The sequence below is a fragment of the Heterocephalus glaber genome, unplaced genomic scaffold, assembly GCF_053883595.1.
Source record: "Heterocephalus glaber isolate CG9 unplaced genomic scaffold, H.glaber_assembly_v1.0 deba00001472, whole genome shotgun sequence".
Taxonomy (NCBI): domain Eukaryota; kingdom Metazoa; phylum Chordata; class Mammalia; order Rodentia; family Bathyergidae; genus Heterocephalus; species Heterocephalus glaber.
Genome location: NW_028258315.1, coordinates 73,724,691 through 73,750,484, shown reverse-complemented (window position 1 = coordinate 73,750,484; position 25,794 = coordinate 73,724,691). Strand labels below are relative to the sequence as shown.

General features: G+C 33.2%; 1 protein-coding gene across 5 annotated transcripts in view; it reads left to right on the top strand.

Moving 5' to 3' along the window:
- Zcwpw2 (zinc finger CW-type and PWWP domain containing 2) overlaps positions 1 to 25,794 on the top strand; it is a 185,621-nt gene that overhangs the window by 127,508 nt on the left and 32,319 nt on the right. For 3 of the 5 annotated variants that reach the window (XM_087181433.1, XM_087181434.1, XM_087181437.1), the window contains exons 5-6: positions 881 to 927; positions 18,620 to 18,649. In XM_087181433.1, the coding sequence (XP_087037559.1) occupies positions 881 to 927; positions 18,620 to 18,649 (77 nt within the window). The remainder of the gene's footprint in view (positions 1 to 880; positions 928 to 18,619; positions 18,650 to 25,794) is intronic. The other 2 variants (XM_087181435.1, XM_087181436.1) reach the window with 1 other exon arrangement.

Here is a 25,794-nt window from a genome sequence, read left to right as displayed (position 1 = left end):
AAGGGTCTTCTAGGCAGAAGGATCATCTAAGCACACAGATAGGGAGGGGGCAAAGTTTATTTGTAAGTACACATAGAAAAACCACCTCTTCTGAATTTTATGTTTTATGCCAGTAATTTTACCAAAATCTATATTGTACATACCAAAATAATATCCTGGCATAATTTTCCATAAAACACTCAGTTACTAATTATTCTGTCTAGTTGTAGGAGTGGTAGTAGTATGAGAGAGGTACTGATAGTCTTCAATCCTATTAAGTCTTATCGGAGGCACTGTTGGTACCTTAGTTGACCCAGATAGATGCAACAAACATCCTGCAAGGATTAGGAGTTTGTAATCAGATGGGAGTGATGTAGCCATGTGACCTCAGGCAGGCTATTTTATCTTACCTCAGTTTCTTCAGCTATTAAGTGAGGATGAACTGCATACCTTGCAATGTTATCATGTGGATTAAATAAGATATTTTTATATAAGGTTCTTATCCCATGTCCAGCATGTAGTAAATATGTAAGTGGAGGTAGCTGGGATTTAGGTCTAGATCCTAGATCCTATATAATCCAGAGTCCACAAGCTAATCATATCCTAGAAATCAGATATACTTGCTGCTAACCTGAGGAGGTCAATCTAATCAATAAATTTAAGGAAAGAGATTTATCAAATAAGTAATGTATGTGAATTCCTGATATTATTACTTTTGGACTATTTAGCTCTACTCAACTTTGGAGAGCTGAATTTATTGGCCTTTTAATTAAAGGAGCCACTAAAATGAAGTACTGTTATTTTACTATGAGAAAGTAGAAAATTCTAATTGTATAGCTATATTCATTTGCAAAGGGGCATGGACACTTTTATGAAGCAGCCATATTTTATTCCCTTACAGATAAACCCAAAGCCAATACCAAAGTTGCTGTGGTGGCCAAGAAAAGGGTAAGGTTATGTTCTACTATTACAAAATAAGTAAATGTTTAATTCTATTTGGTTAATACTAGTTTTAAAAGAAAATAAATTATTTTAAAATAAAGCAATATATAATCTGTTTTTTCTTCTAAATGTTTATATTTTTGCATTTTTAAGCTGCTACTACAAAATTAATTTATGACTAGTGTTACAGAATTAGATAGTAGAGAAATAGAAATTTATAATTGAAAAGTAAATAATTGCTTTTATTAAATTTTATATAATATGTATAATCTCATATATAAAATATTTTTCTCATGTACCATAGCACTATAGTGTGTACAATGTCATAGCAAACCTATAGTTCATAGCTTAATATGGACTTGACTTTAAACTTAGATAGAGAACAGTACCAGACATTTGAACAAATTTCTGGATATAGAATTTTTCAATTAAAATTTATAAAGTCAATAGTATTTCTACAGAATTTCTAAAATTTTATCATATTCTAAATACTTTATGAGGAGAAATATTTAAATCTACTTAATGTTAGTAAACCAGACACAGAAGGTCAATTAATGCACGGTTTCTCTAATTTGAGAAATTCAAAATATAAATAATTTAAACAGCAAAATGAAAGAAAGATGGAAAGAAGCAGGGAAGTAGACTATGTGGAAGTGGGAAAGGGATCTGAAAAATGGGGGAGAATGAAGAATAGGGAGAAGGAGGAGTGTGTGTATGTGTGTGTATATATATATATATTTACTCTAAGATGACTCTATATATCACATACTAATAAGAAAGAATTCTTGGTCAAAAAATACAATTGGGATAGAATAAACCTTGACATTCTCAAATGATGATGTTCATACAGGACACCATTGAAAAAGAAAAGGATCTTATGCTTAAAATAAACCCTGGATATATAATATGTTAGTGTCACAAAAAAACAAATTGTGCTACAAAGGAAGGCCTATGTTGGGATTTCCTGTGTGAAGTGGTGGTGCTGGGGAAGCACAAGACTCAGGGATGCTCTGGTGTAATCTGGAGGAACCAAAAACGTTTCTGGACATGAATCTATAGAGGATCAGGCAATAGGATGAAGATCATTTTTGTATTCTGATATAAAATCAGATTTTGTTTTATATGTAAACTAGAGCAACTTTGTGACTGGAAATTTAGAGATGTCAAGGATATTTAGAGAAATTTAGATTTAGAATATTTAGAATTTTAAAAATACTTTGGAATAAAATTGTATACATACTTAAAATAAAAAATTAGAAAGATAATAACTAACATTACTATATATTACTTGAGTTTTACCACTTGTTTTCTACAAGTCCAGTACAGTTCCTAGAAAACTGCCAAAGTGTGGTCAGTGGACCAGGGCTGATCTCTGAACTAGTTTTCCTTGGTCTTCAGTGACATAAGAACTGAAAGTGATAGCAATCATTTAGAGACTTTTGTGTTAACTGAACATATTAATTTTGCCTGTTGAATCTAATAATAACAAAACTGAGATTTCAGTTTATATGTCTTCTTTATTTCTCCCCCAGAAACTCTCCTTTATTTTATAAAACATAGATTTCAGACAGATAAGGAGAAAAATTGGTTCTTTATCACAGGTACTTTGAAAGATACTCCCCTAAGAAACATTTTAGGAATTTGTGGAAATACTTTGGATTATGATAATTTGGGGGAATACAAATAATTTAGTTGAGCAAGGGCTAGGGACACTAGATATACTGAATATATGGAATAGAACTGTCCAACAATTGTCCAGAATTTGGAATGACTTTTGAAAGCTCTGCTGGCTTCAACAAACTATAAAATGCAATTATATAGTGAGTGATTTAATATAAAGCAATACTGAAATATAATATGTTAGGACAAAAGCCATATAATTCTTGGGAGGCTTATTAAGGAGAGGGGAGCTAATATGGCATAGACACATTGTTCTTGAAATTATTTAATAATTTCCTTAATCTCTACTCAACATATTGTAACATTTTTAACTATGTATTTATTGGTAAAAGGTAGAAGTGTAGTTATTAAGAAACCATAGAAAGCATTTACAAATATGAGATGCTTTTTTAATAGTTTGAAAACCAAATATTACTAAATTGACAGATTGAAATGCACTGATCTTGAATTTGAAAAAGTAAATGTTTGGGAATATTTCATAGCATTCTAGGGCTTTATATTTGTGATTTTTTCTAACTACTTTAGCATAATGATAAAACTCTATGCTATAAAAATTACATGCTAGTATTATTTTGAAATAGCTTGTGGTTTTTTAGTCTTACTCTGATATTGTCCCCAAAGGCCTACCTTAATATTATTACATGTTTCTTTCCATTTTATCATCACAATATTATTCCTTATATATTTAACGTTATGGGAACATTCTTTTCAAGTGCCAGAGATAATATATGCCATGATATGTTATAGGATTCATGAAAGAAGTTGTATTTTCTGTGGTATTTTGTTATTAGGTCATCCCATGTCATAGCACAGGAAATTATTTTCCCCATAGAAAATTAGATTGCCCAGTTCATTTAGGAAAATATTGTTGAACTTATAATTTATTTTGGGAAACTCTCTCTAATAATATTATCTCATGATAAGGATGACTAGCATTTGTCTTATTATGTTTTTGAATGTAGCTATTCCCAAGCCTATATAGAGAAATATATTTTATTATGAATATATTTTTTCTTTTTTATATTACAACTATATTTTTATATTTACTCATATAGTTGGATGTATTAATCAGGGTACAGGCCATAATGCTATAATAAAGAGACTCTAAATTACATTGACTCACACAAAATACAAGTTTATCTCTTCATCATATATCTGACCGAAGATGGGATATTGGTCCAATTAGGAGACCTTGTCCCACAAAATCATCCAGACTTCTAGATTCCTTCTTTTGGTTATATCAACCTCTGAGGTGTGGTTTTTATGGTCAGAGGTGATTATACTATCACATTCACATTCTTGACAGAGGAGAATATTAGAGTAGAAAAGGAATGCAAACAATTAGCTACGGGAGAAAACATGAACTTCAAACTGCACATATCACTTTCCTTACTTTCCACTGGCCAAAATTTAGTAATATACAGTACATGCAGAGGCAAGCGGAAGATGGAGAGTGCAGCTTTTAGCTGAACGAGAGCAAGGGGCCTTTTATGGCTTGAAGGAAGAAGGGGAGCCCAAATGATTGGTTTCAGTTAGTGTGTTAAAAGTTTCATTTCAAGATAGGGAATGTTAAAAGGGTTGGAAAACACAAACATGCTAGCCATCTTTGGCCCTCAAACTGATGGTGGAAAATAAGGATTATCATAATTGTTCTTACAAAGAAACTGCCACGATGTTTTGGGTTTCTTATTTTTTGTTTTTTTGGGTTTTTTGTACTGGGGATCAAACTCAGGACTTTGGGCTTGCGAGGCAAGTGGCAGCACCACTGAGCTAAATCCTTGGCCCTACAATGTTCTTTTTAAATGACTGACAAAGAAGTGTCAGAACCAGAAAAGGAATTTATTCTAATGTTTCAATAGAACAGCTTCCTTTAACTGTTCTTTAGTTTTCTAAATCACTGCACTATCCCTCATTTGAAATTTAAATAACTTTGAACTTCATGCTTCTAAGTATTTAGTTTGAAAAATTTACCTATATAGTACTTGCAGATTACAAAGCTTTCCACAAACACTCTTTCACTTCAGACTCTTGGGAAGAAGGTATAGCAGACATTATCATCTTATAAAAGAGGTCATTCGTGGTGAGATAAGTCAAGAAATTTGTTCATAGCCAGACAGTATTTTTTAGGTATTTTTATTTATCTTAATTAGTTTTCCTTAATTATAAAGCAAATGACTGTGCTTAGACTAATAGATATAGACTTGGTTTTAGCCTTCTGTGTAATATACCACAGCAGATTTAATCAGTCTTATATTGATGAACGTGTGAATGTTTTCAAGTTGCTGTTGCAGTTTGGTGCTGCTTTAACAAACATGTTTGTGTATGTATTCATAAATACTGGTGCTATTATTTCTACAGGATTCTCAAAGCAGGTTGCTAGATCAAATTCCATCAGTGTGTCATCCTGCCTCCCTTTAATCATGAGAAAATCTCAAGGAACTGTTAACATTACTGTATGTGTTAGTTGTGCTACGTAGTAGCAATTGCTGCCACTTCTTTGAACCAAGGTATGAGTGTTGCTATCAAGGACACCATTCCTTAATGCCTACTAGGAATAGTACTCCTAGATCCAGCTACAAGTTTCGACCTTCCCCTACTCTCCTTCTTTTAGCTCTTCAGCTGTGTGTGATGAGGAGAATTGTAGAGAGGTATACCTACCTGGCCACTTCTGCATTATGCAGCAGTCTGAATGAAGAAACAAAACAAAACTGGGAGTGACTAATCTTTCTAATCCAAAAAAGAAATGATAGGTTTAGATTATCTCTAAGAGTCTCTTCTCTTTCTAATAGCCCATATACTATAAAAAATATAACAGCTCAGTAAGCAATTTCAGAGTATCAAAGGACTGAAAACCAGAGTTAATATCTACAATAAATATCTGAGTTAGTTGGGCCTACAAATAAAGAAATAAAGCAGTCGTGTAGTGAGAGGACAGGTGAGGTAGTTAATGGTGCTGTCTGTTCAGAGATTTTGATATATATACATATATGTATTTGTATGTATAATAAGCTTGAATGGCTGATATAAATGTTAGATAAATGGAGGCACATTGAGGCCATACTCTTAAGTGAAATAAATAAATAAATAGGACACACATGTGTAAATACCAAATAGTTTCTCTAGTGTGAGAAGCTGAAAGTGTAAATAAGGACTAAAAGGTATAATAGATAATGTGAAAGAGGAAGAAAAGGGGCAAAGGGGAAGGGGAAGTGGTAGGGTTAGGGGAAAGGAAAGAAAGGAATGGAATTGATATGAGAAAATGAAAAAATGGAAACTAAGTCTTTGTAAGTAGGGAGGGATGGAGGTGTTGAAGGGAAGGCAGGGGAAGGGGGAAAAAATAAGAACAAAGAGAGATTATGTAAAGGTGCAAATTTCCAATTATGAATGTCATTATATTGTATACCTAAAATGTGCCAATAAAATTAATTTAAAAAATAAAAAATAAATGTTAATATATAAAGAAATTAAAATAGCACTTATTTACTATATCACGGTAGGTGCTCGTTTAATAAAGGCTAGTACTTTTCTAGTATCTCCTTGGAGTTAGGAAGTAAGGACTTAAGAAAAATGTAAAATTCTCAAACGTATGATTGTATCATAGTTCTATTAGTTAGCTATGATTTAGTATGTTTTTTTAAGTCCCACATTTTAATCTTGGTATTTTAAGACTAATAAATAACATTATATTTGGAAGATAGAATTTTGGAATCATTGAAGACACTGTCCTAATTAAGCCAAGTTTTATTAACTTGATGAATTTTATAGTCATTTTAAATACATATGTTTATTTTCATAGTTTTAATTATTTATTAAAACTTCATCAATATTTTCATTTATATATCACAAACCTTTTCCATGTTGTTTTGTGGGTTTTCTTACTTTAAGAGATTTTTTTTTCAATTGGAAAGTAGCTTTGTGAGAAAAGCCAAAACACAAGTGTAAGTTATTTCCAGGCTGTAATTTTAGTACTAATAGAACTAGTGCAAATAACATAAACATAAACATATACATGCATATATAAACACTGGTGTTTTACATATAGATACTTATGAATAAACAAAAGATAATGAGTATATAGTAAATATAACTACTATAAACATATACAATAAATTTATAAATAATTCATAAGTTTTGGAATGTGTGTCACCATTCTGTTTGTTTGTTTTTTTGGTACCAGGGATTGAACTCGGGACCTTGCACTTGCAAGGCAGGTGCCAGAACCACTGAGCTAAATCCCTGGCCCTGTGCCACTATTCTGATCAGTGTGAAATTTGCTTCATCTCACCCAAAACATACATGCATGTCCCTTTGTTTAGCATATCCACACTGTACATGCTACTCACCCATTTGTTGCTTAGTAGCTAGCTGTCTGGGTTGTCAGACTCGAAATATTGCAGCACTTATATTCACATATCCTTTATTTTAGTTAATAATGGCCTCAAAGCACAAAAGCAGTGGCAATTCACATATGCCAAAGATAACCTGTAAAGTGCTTCAAATAAAAAGGTGAAAGTTCTCAGTGTAACAAAGTAATAAAAAAAGGTCTTATGCTGGAGTTCTCAGACCTGTCATATGAATGAATCTTCTATCTGTGAAATTATGAAGAGAAAAATTCATAGTCTTGCCCTCACACCTGAGACTAAAGTATAAATACAGTGCATGATGAATACACTTAATATATAAGCTTCAGGCATCCATGCTAGTCTTACAGCATATCTCCTTCAGGTATGGGTGGATATGGTATGTGTTAATATATATAAGTGAAATAAATTAAACTCCACTTTTTTCACTCAATAATAGACCATAAATATCTTCATAATTCAGGAATCTACTACCCCTAAAGTGGCCACATGGCATTTTGATTTATTAAAGTGCTTTAATTTATTGAATAAGTTCCTGGACATATTTCTACTGATTCTGAATTACAAAATTACAAATAAACATACAACAACATCATAGCCAAATCTCCTTAAATTCTGTTCAAATATTTTCATTGAAAAATTATTAGAAATAGTGTTGTTAATTCAATGACTGGGCACATTTTAAATTTTGCCAAATTGCTAAATGGCCTCTCCATACAAACAGACAAACAAAAAACATTATTTTACCAATTCCAGTCTTATCATTAGTATGAGGAAATATGTAGACTACCTTGGCTTACCAATTCTAGCTATTAATAGTCCTTTATATTTGTTTTATTTTTATTATATAATACATACATGCTAGACAAAATAAGGAATACAAAATATGAATACTAGAAAGTTCAGGTCATTTCTTCTTGTCCCACATCCATCATTTCACTGTTTCAAAATGTGGAGTTAGGCATCCATATGAATACATTTTTGCACACTCCTGCACATGTTTCACCAGAGTTATTTCTAGAAGAGAAATGATGAGGTAAGTTATATGAGCATTTAAAATTTGGTCACATATAAGAAAAAATATAAATTAAACAAGAAGGAATAAGCATAGAAGCTAAATATAAGCTGCTAGTGTGTATCCTGAATAATATCAATGAAAAGCCAGTGAAATTTGAATGAAGTCTTCAGTTAATAGAATTATACCATGTTAATTTCTGTTACTAATAATTGTTCTATGATTATACAAGATGTTAACATTAGAAGAATATGAATGAGGGCCAGATGAAAACTCTCTTTGCTATTCATGTAAATTTTCTGTAAACCTAAAATTATTTTAAATCTTAAAACTTTCACTCAAGTACTACCAAATTGCTCTTCAGAGCAATTGTACCTGATAGCCTATCTACAGAAACTTAATTTCTATCCACTTGCCAGCATTAGATATCACCAGTCTTTACAAATTTACCACTATTTTAAAAGAGTAAAATATATTATTATTATTTTAATTTGCTATTACTTAATTTTTATTATTGAATGAGTAAAGCATTTTTCATGTATTTATTAGACATATTTCTTCTGGAAACTGCCTACCCATAACCTTATCTATTTTTTCCCATAGTTTATTATTTTTCCTGCTTGATTTGTAAGCATAGGCACTCACATTGTACTAATCTATTGCAAGCATTTTTAAAATTTTCTTTTAATTTTTGGAGTTCTTTACCTGTATTTTATACAATAAAATCCTTTTCCTCAGGCTTTTTGGCTTATTTGATTTGCTTTAAAAGACTATTCTTTTATTAGTACAAAATGCATTTGACATTTCATTTAACCTTTGTCCTATTGCTACTGGTAATACTGATGAATATCTTCATCTGTATAGTTTTTCTACTGCATTTTTGGATTATTTCATTGGGACAATTCCTCATAGGTTTAAAGATATAAGAACATGTTGTCATGTCCTTATGCACTAGTTGGGTATAGTGGCTCATGCCTGGAATTCCAGCAGTCAGGATGCTGAGGCAGGGGAATCTAGAGTTTGAGGCCAGCCTGGGCTTCATAATTCAAGGCCAACATGAACCAAGTAGCAAGACATGTCCTAAAAAATAAAAGTTATTAAAAGTTATTACTCTTTCACCAACAAATGCCACAGTTATCATCAACAAGTATTATCATAAAGGTGTTATTGCCGTTTATGTCATACTTTCTTATTTTAATTTGCATCAATCTAATGTGAGCTAAGCTGTCTTTGAGTTCTTAATATTTTCTTACAAATTTATGTGAACTTTTTATATATATGCTGATAATAAAGATATTGTCAGTTTTTGCTTATGCTTTTCTCAGTATATTGCCAATTTTTCCTTTGTTTCCTTAGAAATAGGAGAGTTAAATATATTTATATGGAAAAGTTTTAGATAACTTAATAGATTGAATATTAAGGTAGTTGTAGAAGAAAAATAAGTAATGAGTTCCTTTAAGATTTGCTTTTCCCCTAACTCCTTCTTTAAGGTGAGGATTATCTGACTCTAACCGGTAACTTCATTAACCTAACAAAGTTACCATGCCAGGGTGAATTTACAATGTATATGGCCTATCTTGTGTCTGTGACTTGTCAATAAGAACTGGAATTGTATTTACATATCAAAGACCACTAAGGATGAGATAATGGCTAAAAAGGATATAAAAAGGGAAATGCTGAACAAAGAGGGCGGATACAGACCAGACTGGTTTCTGGTGTTCCCGTCTGCTCGCGGGAAGAAATTTTATTATTTTATCCGAATTCTGTGTCTCTGTGTATTTCTTTCCAAGATTTCTGCAACAATATGTTTTTGGCTAGGTCTATATTGTTCAGCTTTCAACTTATCTTTTGTTATTATAAACTTTACAAAGAATAATGCAGTGGAATAGGTAAGAAAGAGGATGTCTAGAGGTAAACTATTGAGGTATGAATTCCATCTCATCACTTACTAGTACTGTGATCTTAAATTAGCTGCTTAATCCTCTAAGATTTCAATTTTCTCCTGGTAAATGAAAATAAAAATATTACAAATAGAATTGCTTTGACAATTTGTGTAGACCACATGGTACAATGCTTAGAACATAGAAAACATTCCATAAATAGTATCTATTATTGTGGGAGTACAGATTTAGTTTTTTTAATGTTTTATTTTATGAGAAAATAAAACAAAGTTTTGTAACAAGATAATAAAAGAATGACAAGTTTATCATTCTTTATGGCTAAGAAGTACTACATTTTATTAAAAAAAAACAAAACACATCTTTTTTATCCAGTCATCAGTTGATGGGCATTTGGGCTGTTTCCAAGATTTAGCTATTACACACTGTGCTGATATAAACATGGATGTTCATGTATTACTGTGACAAGATGCTTTAGAGGCATTTATAGCTAAATGGATACACATTGAGGCCATACTCTTAAGTGAAATCAGTAGGACACGTGTAAAGACTGAATAGTTTCTCTGGTGTAAAAAACTGAAAGTGTAAATGAGGACCAAAATGTGTAATAGATGATGTAAAATAGGAAGGAAAGGTCCAAATGGGAAGGGGAACTAGGGAGGGGGTTGGGGGAAAGGGAAGATGGAAAGGAAAAAATATGAGAAGGAAAAAACGGAAACAAAGTTTCTGTAAATAGGGAGGGATCCAGGGGTAGAAGGGAAGGGAGGGGAATGGAAAAAAATAAGACCCTAGATATATCATGTACAGGTACAGATTCCCAATGATGAATGTGATAGTAATGTATACCTAAAATGTACCAATAAACTTAATGGAATTGGAAAATAAAAGAATAACGATAGTTAAGACACTGTGTATACTTATCTAAGTGGTATAAATAGTCCAAAAAAATTTTATGCAACTTTCTAACGAGTCATCCAGTGCCATTATTGAGTAACAAGTAACCTTTCCACTCTTTACTCTTATTTATAATTTATATTTATTCTTTATAACACATGACATATTTTGTCAATATCTATTTCTGTATCTATCTTATATGTATTCATTGAGCAAGTTTCATATGGGTTTATTATGTCTTTTTTATATTTTTTATTTTTTTATTTTTTGGTACCAGGGATCAAACTTGGGACCTTGCGCTTGCGAGGCAGGCGGTGGCACCACTGAGCTAAATCCCCAGCCCTATTGTGTCTATTTCTAATCTGTGAATTAGTGATCCTTTATTATTCCAATTTTTCAAAAATTTTTTTATATTTCTTTCCTGTTTACTTTTTTCAGATGAACCTTAGAATTAGTCAATTCTCAAGAAAATTTCTGTTGTGATATTGATTGGTATATTAGAAAATCTATGTACTAATTTAGGGAGAAAGTCCATGTATGTAATACTATATGCACTCACATAAAAACATAACTCATCACTCTGTTCATTTTTGTTGATTTCTCAATGAAGAATTTTACATATTTCTATTTAACTCTATACCAGATATTATTATTAATTGGAAAATGATATCTTTTCATTTTGTTTTCTTTTCTTTTGGGGGTCTTACATATAGAAATTGTGTGAATCTTTTTCTTGACATTTAATAATGCCAAGAATTTAATTTATGCCATTTATAAGACAAAAATTAATGAGGGCTCTCTTGATTTATACATCTATGTGTAAAGAATGTAAATATTTTTCTAATGAAAAATATTTTTCCAAAGTTATTGCAAATATTTTTTCATAATAAGCAGACAATTTTCATTTCCCCAGGTTAGCAGGATAAGTTGCTTACATTTTATGACTAGATGGCTGGATGTTCCTATTAATTGCTAACCTCCTTATTAATATGGAACTTATATACTGCAATTCATTTAATTTACTTAGCTTTATTTTCATGTTGTCCTCAAAGATAAACATTAAAACTAATCCCTATTACCGACCTCTAGCCCTGTGTAGAGAAAAACCACAGGGAACCTCTTGGGAAGAGTCACAATCAGGTTTCAAAATTCATCATTTCCTTTTGGATTTTGCTTTATGGGCATCATTCACATTATCATGGGCCAGTGTTTCCCCAAATTTGAGTTTTTCGAGTGTCCCATTTGGACCATTTTGTTATTTTCTGTAGTATTAGTTACTATAGTTTTCTTTCAGTTGTCAAGAACAAAACTGGAACAAACGGAGTTAAAAGATCTAATTGATTTTTCTTTTTTTTTTTTGCGGTACCAGGGATCGAACTTAGGACATTGTTAATTGACTTTTATCAATGATTCATGGATCAGTTAGCATCCTATCTGGGTATGACAATAATCAGACCAGCTTCCCCAGTAAGAACAAAGGGACAGCATAGTGCAAAAACAAAACAAAGCAAACAGATTGGTTAGCATCAGATTATTTAAGGTTACTTTGTCTGAATGAGTTAAAGAAGCAGAAGGACTTCTTTCTCATGCTGTCTGAAGTTAACTGTGGCCCTAATGAATCATCTGTGTTTTGGAAAACTGGGTTGTTCCAAGTTCAATTTGATTACATTGCCCCTAGTACAAGTGACTTCATGCTACGTTGGTCTGGTCTGTTGGGGTCTATTGTAGGAGCTCAGGCCACAATAGTGGCCTCTCACAAATTTGTGTAAAACATTTGATTTATCCTTTTCTGAGCTTAATTTTTTGAGTTAAAATTTAAACAGTAAAATGCATGACATTAAATGTACAGTTTCATGAATTTTTCTCACATGCATGTACTCAACTACTATCCTCAATCAAAATAGAGAATATTTTCTTCACCTCACAAAATTTCCAAATATACATTTTAAAATGTAAGTACACTCTTTTGATACATATGTTCATTTCCAAATATATATAAAGCAAATATACATATTAATATAGAAATTTTTCCGTTTGTCAGTTTAAATCAGCAGTGGAACACTTAACAAAGCAAGCTCTTTTCATTGTCATTACAGAAACAGCCTGCCAGAGGAATGATTTTTAATGTTATTCTTTAGTAACTTAACTGAACTTACATGATTACATTGCAAGTTTTACCTTTTCTAACTTGAATTACAGACTATAAAAATTCTATAGAATAACAATCACAAGATATCAAAATTTGGAAAAATACATTAATTTCTAATTCCAAAGCTTTCTATATCATTTATGAGGTCAAGCAAAAATCTCTTGCTTTATAGTATCTGTTTTCTACTGTGGATGATTGTATTTCACTTTAATTTTTTTAAGTCTTCTTTGGCACTTGCACATTTGCTTAACATTTGTTTTTATTTGATATTCAGTCCACGGATCTGACTTCAGCCAAATTGTACCCTTGTATTCTCATAAGGTGGCCAGTGGTAGTGAGAGAACCTGGGGAGAGTCTGTATAGCATAGGGGTAATGTGCATCAAGATGAGCCCCACGTGTTTGAAAATTCCCATGTTTTTCTCCCCTGGACATAAAACAACAGTTTTGTAGCCTGAGGAACACTGTATTCTCTAAGTTTACAAGGCATATAATGGGAGAGGTTTTGGGCAGCAGATGGCCATAAGGGTAGTTTCTGTATCTACAGGGCTGCTGGGCTGTCAGTTCTTGCCCTGATCACAGTTCTGAGAGTACTGTCAAAGGTGGAAGTGGGGGTAGGAGGGGGTATCCATAATGCTGCCATAAACCAGTGCAGTGGTTTAGCTGAGAAAATCCAGGGTTCTATTATGAGGATCTGATACTTGACAAACAAAAATTGATGTTTAATTACCAGTAATTTTCTCTCTTTTCAGAATTGTTTTCATCCTATAACTAAAACACAAAAAAGTATTCTTTTAAATGGCACAAATTATAATAACAATAATTTTGTTTTAATTTTTGTTTCTCTATACATAATACACATTTAAAGATTCATGCCATATTAATTCACATGGAATTTGAGTTTGTTAATAAAGTTGACCCTCAGGGCAGATTCCAGCGAGCAGTGCTATGAATCAGAGAGGCACAAATGTACGCAGATCCAGCCATGGCCCCATCCCAGTCCCAGCCCTGTGGGCACACAGGCCTAAGCCAAAGGCCCATCCAGAAAAGAGCTGCACAGGCACACAAGCAACAGCCAGTGGGCTGCCCAAAGTCCATCAGTAAGTGCATGGAGGCCCCAGCCAAAAGTCCACTCAGAAACCAGGGACTGGGGTGCACAGCCCCAGGGGAAAACAATACTCCATATGACAGGAACCTGAAAAAAAGCAGGAGTAGCTATCCTCTTTGCAGATCATGTGGATTTCACACCAACACTGATTAAGAGAGACAAAGAAGTATACTACATCCTTGTAAAGGGAACAATCCAACAGGAAGAGATGACAATCATAAATATATGTGCACCAAATGCTAGTGTGCCCAACTATATAAAACAAATACTAATGGACATGAAAAGTCATATATGCACTAATACAATAATAGTGGGGGACCTCAATACCACAAATAAATAGATCACCTAGACAAAAAATAAACAGTGAACTCAATCAAACTCTTGAACAAATGAACTCCACAGATGGTTACAAAGTGTTCCACCCCACAAAATCAGAATACACATTCTTTTCAGCTGCATATGGGTTGTTCTCCAAAATAGACCACATAAGTACAAAGGAATTGAAGTTATCCCTTGTATATTATAAGACAATAGTGAGATGAAATTGGAGATCAATTGCAAAAGAAACCTCAGGAATTTCATAAACACATGGAAATTGAACAACGCATTTCTGAATAATCAGTGGGTCACAGAGCAAATTAAAGAAGAAGTCAGACAGTTTCTACAATTAAATGACAATGCCAATGCAACACATCGGAATCTATAGGACACAATGAAAGCAGTCTTATGAGGGAAATTCATAGTAGTGAATACTCACATTAGGAAAACAGAGCAAGTTCAATTACACAACCTGATGATGAACCTCATCTTCTAGAAAAAGAAGAACAGGACAAACACAAAGCTCATACAAGGGAGGAAATTATAAAGATTAGAGCAGAAATCAATGCAATGGTGACTAAGAGAACGATACAAAAAAAATCAATGAAACCAAGAATTGGTTCTTCAAAAGAATAAACAAAATTGACAAACCCTTAGCCAACCTTATCAGAAAAAGGAAAGAAAAGGCCCAAATCCATGAAATTAGGAATGAAAAGGGTGAAATTACAACGGACCCAGCAGAAATCCAGAGGATCATCAATACCTACTTCGAGAACCTATATGCCAATAAGAGGGAAAACACAGGAGAAATGGATAGATTCCTAGATATATATGAATTACCGAAGTTGAACAAAGAAGGCCGAAAAATTCTAAACAACCCAATATCAATCAATGAAATTGAAATTTAAAACTTATCAAGTAAGAAAAGCATCCAGGCCCTGGTGGCTTCACTGCTGAATTCTACAAGACATTTAGAGAGGAACTGCTGCCACTACTGTTTAAATTCTTCAATGAAATTGAAAGGGAAGCAATACTCCCAAATTCGTTCCTGGAAGCTAGCATCACCTTGATCCCCAAAGCAGAGAAAGACCCAACCGAAAAAGAGAACTATAGGCCAATCTCACTAATGAATATAGGTGCAAAAATCCTTAATAGGACACTGGCAAATAGAATGCAGAAGATCATCAAGAAGATCATACACCCTGATCAAGTGGGATTCATCCCAGGGATGCAGGGATGGTTCAACATATGCAAATCAATAAATGTAATACACTATATTAATAGAGCCAAAGAAAAAAATGATATGGTCATCTCAATACATGCAGAAAAAGCATTCAAAAAGATCCAACATGCATTTATGATAAAACCCTACAAAAATTTGGAATAGACAGTCTCTACCTCAATCTGCTAAAAGCCGTCTATGAAAAACCAAAAGCCAATATCATACTAAACGGTCAAAAGCTGAAATCCTTCACACTAAAATCAGGAACAAGACAAGGATGTCCACTATCACCACTCCTGTTCGATATAGTTTTGGAAACATTAGCCATACCAATTAGACAAGATAAAGAAATAAAAGGAATAAAGATAGGAAACGAAGAAGTTAAATTGTCACTATTAGCAGATGACACAATACTCTATATAGAAGACCCCAAGAACTCCATCAAAAGACTTCTAGACTTAATAAACAAATTCAGTAAAGTAGCTGGATACAAGGGCAACAAATAAAAATCAGTAGCTTTCCTCTACCCAAAAAACAGACTCAGTGAGAGAGAAATGGGGCAAACAATTCCTTTCACAATAGCATTCAAAAATTGAAATAACCAGGAATCAATCTAACAAAAGAAATCAAAGACTTCTACTCTGAAAACTATACCACTCTGGAAAAAAGAGATTGAAGATGATATCAGAAAATGGAAAGACATCCCTTGCTCCTGGGTAGGAAGAACCAACATAGTGAAAATGACCATACTTCCAAAACTGCTATATGGATTTAATGCAATCCCAATTAAAATTCTAGCCACATACTTCATGGACCTTGAGAAAACAATCCAAACATTCATTTGGTATAAGAAGATAACTAGAAGAGCAAAAGCAATTCTAGGCAATAAAGACAAGGTAGGGGGTATCACAATCCCCAACTTGAAACTATACTATAAAGCTACTGTGATAAAAACAGCATAGTACCAGCAAAGAAACAGACCTGAGGACTAGTAGAACAGATTAGAAGGTGCCAACACAACTCCAGACACACTCAGCCACCTAATCTTCGACAGAGGAGCCAAATACCCTCACTGGAGGAAAGATAGCCTCTTTAATAAATGGTGTTGGAAAAATTGGGCTTCACCTTGCCAAAGATTAAAACTAGACCTATATCACTCACCATTCACTAAACTAAAATTGAAATTGATTAAAGATCTAAATATTAAAACAGAAGCACTGAACTTGCTGGAAGATAAGTTAGGTAGAAGTCTCAAAATCATTGGCATAGGAAAAGATTTTATGAACAAATCCTCAGTAGCATGGGCACTAGCATAAAGAATCAAAAAATGGGTTCTCTTATTAAAAGCTTCTGCACAGCAAGAGAAACCACGAACAATGTGAAGAGACAACCACAATGTGGGAAAAATTTTCACCAGCTGTTCCACAGACAAAGGTCTACTATCTAGAATATATAAAGAACTTAAAAAAAATCAGACCTCCCAAATTTAAAGACCAAGTCCAAAAACGGGAATCTGAAATGAACAGACATTTCTCAGACAAAGAAGTAGAAATAGCAAATAAATATATGAAAAAATGTTCAACATCACCGGTCATTCGAGAGATGCAAATGAAAATGACACTGAGATTCTACCTCACCCCAGAAAGAATGGCTGCTATCATGAAATCAACCAATAACAAATGCTGGTGGGGCTGTGGGGAAAAAGGAACCCTGCTCCACTGTTGGTGGGAGTACAGACTGGTGCAACCACTAATGGAGATACCTCAAAGAACTAGGATTGGAGGTACCATTTGACCCAGCTATTCCCCCTGCTGGGTATCTTCCCAAAAGAATTTAAAGAATAAAACCACAACAATATATGTGTACCCATGTTTATAGCAACACAATTTGTAATAGCTAAAACTTGGAAACAGCACAGTTACCCATCAACTGGAGACTGGATAAAGAAAATGTGGGTTTTTTTAAAAAAATAAAATGGAGTACTACTCAGCCATAAAAAATGAGCAGTTAGAGACATTTACAGCTAAATGGATGCACATTGAACTGATACTCTTAAATGAAATAAATAGGACAAACATGTAAATACTGAATAGTTTCTCTAGTGTGAGAAACTGAAAGAGTAAATAAGTACTAAAAGGTATAACAGAAAATGTGAAATAGGAAGAAAAGGGGCAAAGGGGAAGGGGAAGTGTGAAGGGTAGGAGAAAGGAAATAAAGGAAAGTAATTAATATGAGAAAAAGAAAAAATGGAACCAAAGTCTTTGTAAATAGGGAGGGCTGGAGGGTTTGAATGGAGGGCAGGGGAATGGGAAAAAAATAAGAACCAAGATCAATTACGTAAAGATACAAATTTCCAGTGATGAATGTCATTATATTTTATACCTAAAATGTACCAATATAATTAATTTAAAATATAATTTTAAAAAGTACAGTTGACCCTCTGTATCCATAGGTTTTGTGTCCATGCTTTAACAAATCATAGATAGAAAGTGTTTTTTAATTTACTATACTGAGCATATACAGGTTTTTTTCCTCATCATTATTCCTATAAAAACATACTATAACAACCATTTCCATATCATTTATATTGTATACAATATTATAAGTAATCTAGAGGTGATGTAAAGTGTACAGAAGGATATGTATAGTTTATATACCAAATATTTCACCATGTTATACAAGAGACTTGAGCCTCTATGGATTTTGGTGTCCCATGGGGGAATGTGGAACAATATACTACAGATATTAGGGGATAACTATACTTAATAATTTAGTGCCAAAATCCAAAAATTCAAAACTTTTCAACTATAACTCCTCGTTTTCTCATCTGTATTTAAAAATTGAGTCAGAAAACAATAAAGAGAATTTCACAAAGTATGATTGCTCTTTTGTTAAGAAACAATAGTCTCTTCAACTTGAGTCACTGTTATCACCCAAACAATAGCTTGCAGGTGTTGTCCTTTGTTATTTGGCACTAAGGGTTGTGTGTACAGTATTCTTTAATTTATCCTGTTGACTGTATTCATTACAAATGCATGTTTTCTCTCTGATCTAGATACGCATGGGTAGTGTCTCTAACATCAAGGTACAAAGTAAATTATTATTTTTCTAAAGTTTTAAATATTTCTCACTCACCATCACCTTTCTCACTCTGTTCCATTAAGATAAAAAATAATATTACTAATCCATAATGGTCATTAATATGATATAGGATAGAAATTTGAATAACAAATTTGTATTTTTTAGATTAAGGAAAAGGACAATGTCAAGTCAAAATATATAAACGTGGTGTAAGCAATTCTTAAGGATTTTCTGATGTTTGTAACCAAAAGCAGTGCTACCATTTTCCATTCCAGTCAGTAGTCTTAATTATCATTAAATACATATATTTTTCTTTTACAGTAAGTAATGTATGCTCTCTGTACATGTGTATGTGTATATATATTTATATATGTATATAAATATATATATAAATATATATATATATATACACACCTCCTTGTTTTTTATATTGAGCAAGAAAAGTCAAAATTTATTGTTGATTTCTTTAAAATCAGTATTTAAAATCAGTATCATATTTGTGTGGCTTATTGGGAAGAACTTAGACCAGTACTTCATAAACTTTAGTTTGCTTGAGAGTCACCTAAAGAGCTTATTTAAACCCATATTCCTGGGCTTACCCATTGTCCTAGGTGGGCATAAGAACTTGCACTTCTGAAAAGCTCTCAGGTGTTGTTAGTTGTGGCCCTTACACTGGACACTGGGCTGGACAACGTAAGAGAACAACCTATTTTATATAGGGAGATGAATAGAAGGGATGGGATAGATAAGATTACAATACCTACTTTCTGTGAATTGAACAATGGCCTCCAAAAATATGCCCACTTGGAAACCCAGAACATGCCCTCATTTGGAGTAAGAGTCTCCGTGGATATAACTATGGTGAGAATGTTGAAACAATATGATCTGGATTATGTGGTCCCTGAAATTTAATGAATGTCCTCATAAGAGACATTTCTATCCTACAGATCTATAGGATAATACAGTTCTGTTGCTTTATCAAATTTGTAGTAATTTGTTACAGCTGTTTTAGTAATCTAATATACTATCCAAAGACCAATCACTAAAATGCTAAGTTCCCTCAGTTGTATGCTTTAAACAAAAAGGAAAGAGTTTGGACCTGTGCCTCATTTTAATGATTGAACAACTAATTGGCAAGCACAGTTGAATACTTCTATGTTGATTTCATCTTCCACAAATACTTAAAGGTAGTTATTTTTAATATCATAAATGTTGAAAGAAAACTCATTTATGCAGAATATATTGAAGTATTACTTTATACCAGATTCTTGTTAAATATTGGAATGGCCAAGTGATTTAGCAAATGATGTAGCCAGTAAGTGTCAGAGTTAGCATTCACATCAATATCCTGTCTTTCTAAATTCTTTGCTTTTTTCTACTGCATTACATTGTATCAAAGGCTTACAGCAAGAGGGCACAAAGTATTTTGGCAAAGACTGATTGGTTCATTTTGGATACCATGTAATAGTTAAAGTAGAAAATGAATTTATTATCTCCAACACAATTCACTCTGATTTATGGTATTTATTTCTACCAAATACCGTAAAGCAGTTTTCACTTTTTACATTACTTTTATTTCCTTTTGTAGTAACCACTCTACTTTCTACACTAATAAACAGGTAATTTAAGCTTAAACTTAATAATAACACAGACATGGTTGTTTTACATGGTCTTAGAGCTGTTAGATCAATGATTTAGATAACAGTATTTCTATATGCCTTTTTATTATGCACCACCCTCCCACACACACAGAATCCTGCAAAATATATTTGGATATTATCTTGAGATTAAAGATCAGGAAAAGAAGACCACTTAATCTTTAGCAGCATAGTATGAATTCCGCAGTGTGTGGTTCACACAATTTTCCCTTAAATAATCATTAAGGTATTTACGGTGCTTAATGATATTTTGATATTTATTAAACCAACAGTTATTTATTATAGTTAATGCTTTTAAATGTACAGTCTGAATGGTACTTCTAGCAGCAAAACATTTACTATATTTTTTGAAAGTTGACACTACCCTTGTGGTTGATTCAAAATCGGTAAAAATCAAGATTAGTGAAACTGATTGAACTAGACAAAACGTGCTAAAGTAACTGCTCACATTGGCAGGTTAAAGTGAAAAGACAAGAAATAAAAGAGGTTAACAAACATTTTAAAGAGAGAATTGCCTTGAAGTCAGGCTTAGAAATTCAGGATAACTTCCATACTGTCATTAAATGTCATAATCAAAGATAATATTACTAAAAATTAGGCAACGATACTGATGCTATTCTCCCTTCTAATGATGTTCATGTTTATCCTTTTCCCCAAATTTATGAGTAATGTATTCTACAGACACTTAATGTGCACCTATAGCTTGCAAGGCATGACATTTAGACAAAGTATATTTATTGTCCAGTGAGAAAATAAGCCTCATATGTATATCATTAAAATATAAGAAAATACCTGACTCAGATGGCACAGATCATAACTGTTATCACAGAAAGCATCATAGAATAGTGTGAATTCTTCTACACCTATCAAATGATTACTAATTTTAGTCAGTTTTATTTTGAGATTTGATTTTGCATGCTATTACATTTTATTCAGTGAATGTGTTCTACAAGAGAGATTATATAAGTATTTTTGAGATTTTCTTTGAGACCTATTAAGTGATCAAATTTGTAAATGTTTCAAACTTGAAAACAATGTATAGTCTTTATTTTTGATTATGTTTATTTGATTATTATTGTGTTATTGAACTCTTCTATTTCTTTTTAAATTTTTGTGTCAATTCTTTTTTTTAAAATAAGGTAAACTCTAAAGAAAAATTTAAGAGAGGTTAGAAACTGTAAATTCACTGATTCCTTATAATGCTATCCAGTATTGTTTTGTATATTTTAAGCTAAGATTTTAGGAATATACAGGATGAATACTATTATATTAAATGAAGTTTTTCCATTAGCATTGAGTAACAACACTTATTTTCCTCTAATTATGCCTTTTTTCTTTTTCTATTTTATTAATGTATTTTTATTAGTATATGTTTGCAGTACATGATGATTACATTTATCATAGGGAGTTTGTACATGTACATAAAACATCTTAATTTTTTTGCCCCTTTCCCCTTCTCTCCCTCCCTGCTCCCCCTAACTTTTAATTTCCTTCCCACTTGAAAAGACTTGATTTACACTTTTTTCTTTGGTTCTCTTTTAAAATCTATTTGCCCTTCCTTCCCTCTCTCCCTACATCTCTTGTTCCCCTTCCCCTTTAAAAAAAAAAACAACTCCCTACTTCCTATTATCTACTCTTTATTTTGCTTTTTATTTATATTTTGGGTTTCTCCTGTAAGAGAATACCTGACATTTAAACTTGCACATCTGTTTTATTTTATTTAACACTATGGTCTTGAAGTGCATCTATTTACCTACAAGTGCCTCAAGTTTATCCTTCTTTATGCAGAGTAATACAGTAATTCCTTCATTAATGAATGCTTCTGTTCACAAACATTTTTGTAACTGAATAATTTGATGGGAAAAGAGATGTGTTAGGCAAACTTTTGCTTCTCTTCACAAACTCAGCATCTTATGACAAACCGCATGACAAATGCAGCCATATTCCCCAGAATCGTGGAATGAATTAAGTTCGTGAACTGAAGTACTACTGGACTCCATTGTGTATAAATGTGATGTTTTTGTTAACATCTGCATTTTTCCTAACACGAATATTAATACATTAGGTATCTTTTTTAAAAAATTCTTTTATTGGTACATTTTAGGTATACAATACATTTACATTTCTCACTGGGAACTTGTACCTTTATATGATGTATCTTGGTTCTTATTTTTTCCCCATTCCCTGCACTTCCTTTACCCCTCCACCCTTCCCTATTTACAAAGACTTTATTTCCATTTTTTCCATTTCTCATAATTTTTCCTTTCTCTTCTTTTCTTTCCCCTATCCCTCTCACTTCCCCTACCCCTTTGGACCTTTTCTTCCTATTTCACATTATCAATTATTCATTTTAATCATTGGTACATTTTAGGTATACAATATAATGACTTTCATCATTGGAAATTTGAACCTTTACACAATCTCTCTTGGTTCTTACTTTCCCCCCTTCCCCTGTCCTCCCTTCCACCCCTCCATCCCTCCCTATATACAAAGACTTTGTTTCCATTTTTCCATTTTCTCATATTAATTCCATTCCCTCTACCCCTCCTACTTCCCCTTCCCCTTTGTGCCTTTTCTTCCTATTTCACATTTTCTATTATAACTTTTAGTCCCTATTTACACTTTCAGTTTCTCACACTAGAGATACTATCCCGTATTTACATGTGTGTCCTGTTTATTTCACTTAAGAGTATTGGCACAATATGCATCCATTTAGCTATAAATGTCTCTAATTTCTCATTTTTTATGGCTGAGTAGTACTCCATTTTATAAAAAAACCACATTTTCTTTATCCAGTCTCCAGTTGATGGGCAATTGGGCTGTTTCCAAGTTTTACCTATCAAAAACTGTGCCACTATGAACATGGGTGCACATATATCACTGTGGTATGATTCTTTTAATTCTTTGGGGAAGATACCCAGCAGGGGAATAGCTGAGTCAAATGGGACTTCCAGTCCTAGTTCTTTGAGGTACCTCCATACTAATTTCCACAGTGGTTAAACCAGTCTACTCTTCCACCAGCAGCAGAGCAGGGTTCCTCTTTCCCCATAGCCCTGCCAGCATTTGTTATTGGTTGATTTCATGATGGCAGCCATTCTTTCTGGAGTGAGGTGGAATCTCAGCATTGTTTTCATTTGCACCTCTCAAATGACCAGTGATGTTGAACATTTTTTCATATATTTATTTGTCTGAGAAATGTCTGTTCATTTCAGATGCCCATTTTCAGATTGGGTCTTTAAATTTGGGAGATCTGATCTTTTTAAGTTCTTTATAGATTCGAGATAGTAGGCCTTTGTCTGAGGAACAACAGGTGAAGGTTTTTTCCCTCATTGTGGGTTGTCTCTTCACACTGTTCATGGTTTCTCTTTGTTGTGAGGAAGCTTTTTAATAAGAAAAGATCCCATTTGTTGATTGATTATGCTAGTTAACGGGCAACTGAGGTTTGGTTCATAAAATCATTTCCTACACCAATGTCTTCAAGAGTTCTACCTAACTTCTGTTCCAGCCGGCGCAGAGTTTCTATTTTAATATTTAGATCTTTAATCCATTTGGATTTTGTTTAGTGCATGGTGAGAGACATAGGTCTAGTTTTAATCTTTGGCAAGTTGAAACCCAATTTTTCCAGCACCATTTATTAAAGAAGCTATCTTTCCTCCAGTGAGGGTGTTTGGCTCCTTTGTCGAAGATGAGATGGCTGAGTGTGTCTGGCATTGTTTCTGCATCTTCTAATCTGTTCCACTGGTCCTCAGGTCTGTTTCTTTGCCAGTACCATGCTGTTTTTATCACAGTGGCTTTGTAGTATAGTTGCAGGTTGGGGATTGTGATATCCCCTGCCATGTCTCTGTTACCTAGAATTGCTTTTGATATTCTGGGTCTCTTCTTGTTCCAAATGAATTTTTGGATTGTTTTCTCAAGGTCTATGAAGTATGCTGCTGGGATGTCAATTGGAATTGCATTAAATCTATATAGCAGTTTTGGAAGTATGGCCATTTTTACTATATTAATCCTTCCTACCCAGGAGCAGGGGATGTCTGTCCATTTTCTGATATCATCTTCAATCTCTCTTTTCAGAGTGCCCTAGTTTTCAGAGAAGAGGTCTTTGATTTCTTTTGTTAGGATGATTCCTAGGTATTTCAGTTTTTTGGATGCTATTGTGAAAGGCATTATTTGCCCTATTTCTCTCTCAGTGAGTTGTCATTGGTGTAGAGGAAAGCTATTGATTTTTGTGTGTTGACCTTGTAACCAGCTACTTGACTGAATTTGGTTATTAAGTCTAGAAGACTTTTGGTGGAGTTCTTGGGGTCTTCTATATACAGTATCATGTCATCTGCAAATAATGACAATTTGACTTCTTCATTACCTATCTTTATTGCTTTTATTTCTTTCTCTTGTCAAATTGTCGTGACTAATGTTTCCAGAACTATATTGAACAAGAGTGGTGATAGTGGACATCCTTGTTTTGTTCCTGATTTTAGTGTGAAAGATTTCAGTTTTTGACCATTTAGTATGATATTGGCTGTTGGTTTTTCATAGAAGGCTTCTATCAGTTTGAGGTAGAGACCATCTATTCCAGTTTTTTGTAGGGTTTTTATCATAAATGCATGTTGGATTTTGTCAAATGCTTTTTCTGCATCTATGGAGATAATCATATGGTTTTTGTCCTTGGCTCTATTGATATAGTGTATTACATTGATTGATTCGCATATGTTGAACCATCCATGCATCCCTGGGATGAATCCTACTTGAGCAGGGTGTTTGAACTTCCTGATGATCTGCATTCTCTTTGCCAGTATCTTCTTAAGGATTTTTGCATCTATGTTCATTAGTGAGATTGGCCTATAGTTCTCTTTTTCAGTTGGATCTTTCTCTGCTTTTGGAGATCATGGTGATGCTTGCTTCCAGGAATGAATTTGGGAGTATTGCTTCCCTTTCAAATTCATTGAAGAATTTAAACAGTAGTGGCAGTAGTTCCTCTCTAAACGTCTTGTAGAATTCAGCAGTGAAGCCATCAGGACTTGATCTTTTCTTAGTTGGTTAGTTTTAAATTATGTTTTCAATTTCATTGATTGATATTGGGTTGTTTAGAATTTTTAGGTCTTCTTTGTTCAACTTTGGTAATTCATATGTATCTAGGAATCTGTCCATTTCTTCTGTGTTTTCCATCTTATTGGCGTATAGGTTCTCAGAGTAGGTTCTGCTGGGTCCGTTGTAATTTCACCCTTTTCATTTCTAATTGCATGGATTTGGGCCTTTTCTTTCCTTTTTCTGATAAGCTTGGCTAAGGGATTGTCAATTTTATTGATTCTTTTGAAGAACCAACTCTTGGCTTCATGAATTTTTTGTATCATTCTCTTAGTCACCATTGCATTGATTTCTGCTCTAATCTTTATAATTTCCTACCTTGTATGAGCTTTGGGTTTGTCCTGTTCTTCTTTTTTTAAAAGCTAGAGGTTCAGCATCAGGTTGTTTAATTTGGCTCACTCTGTTTTCC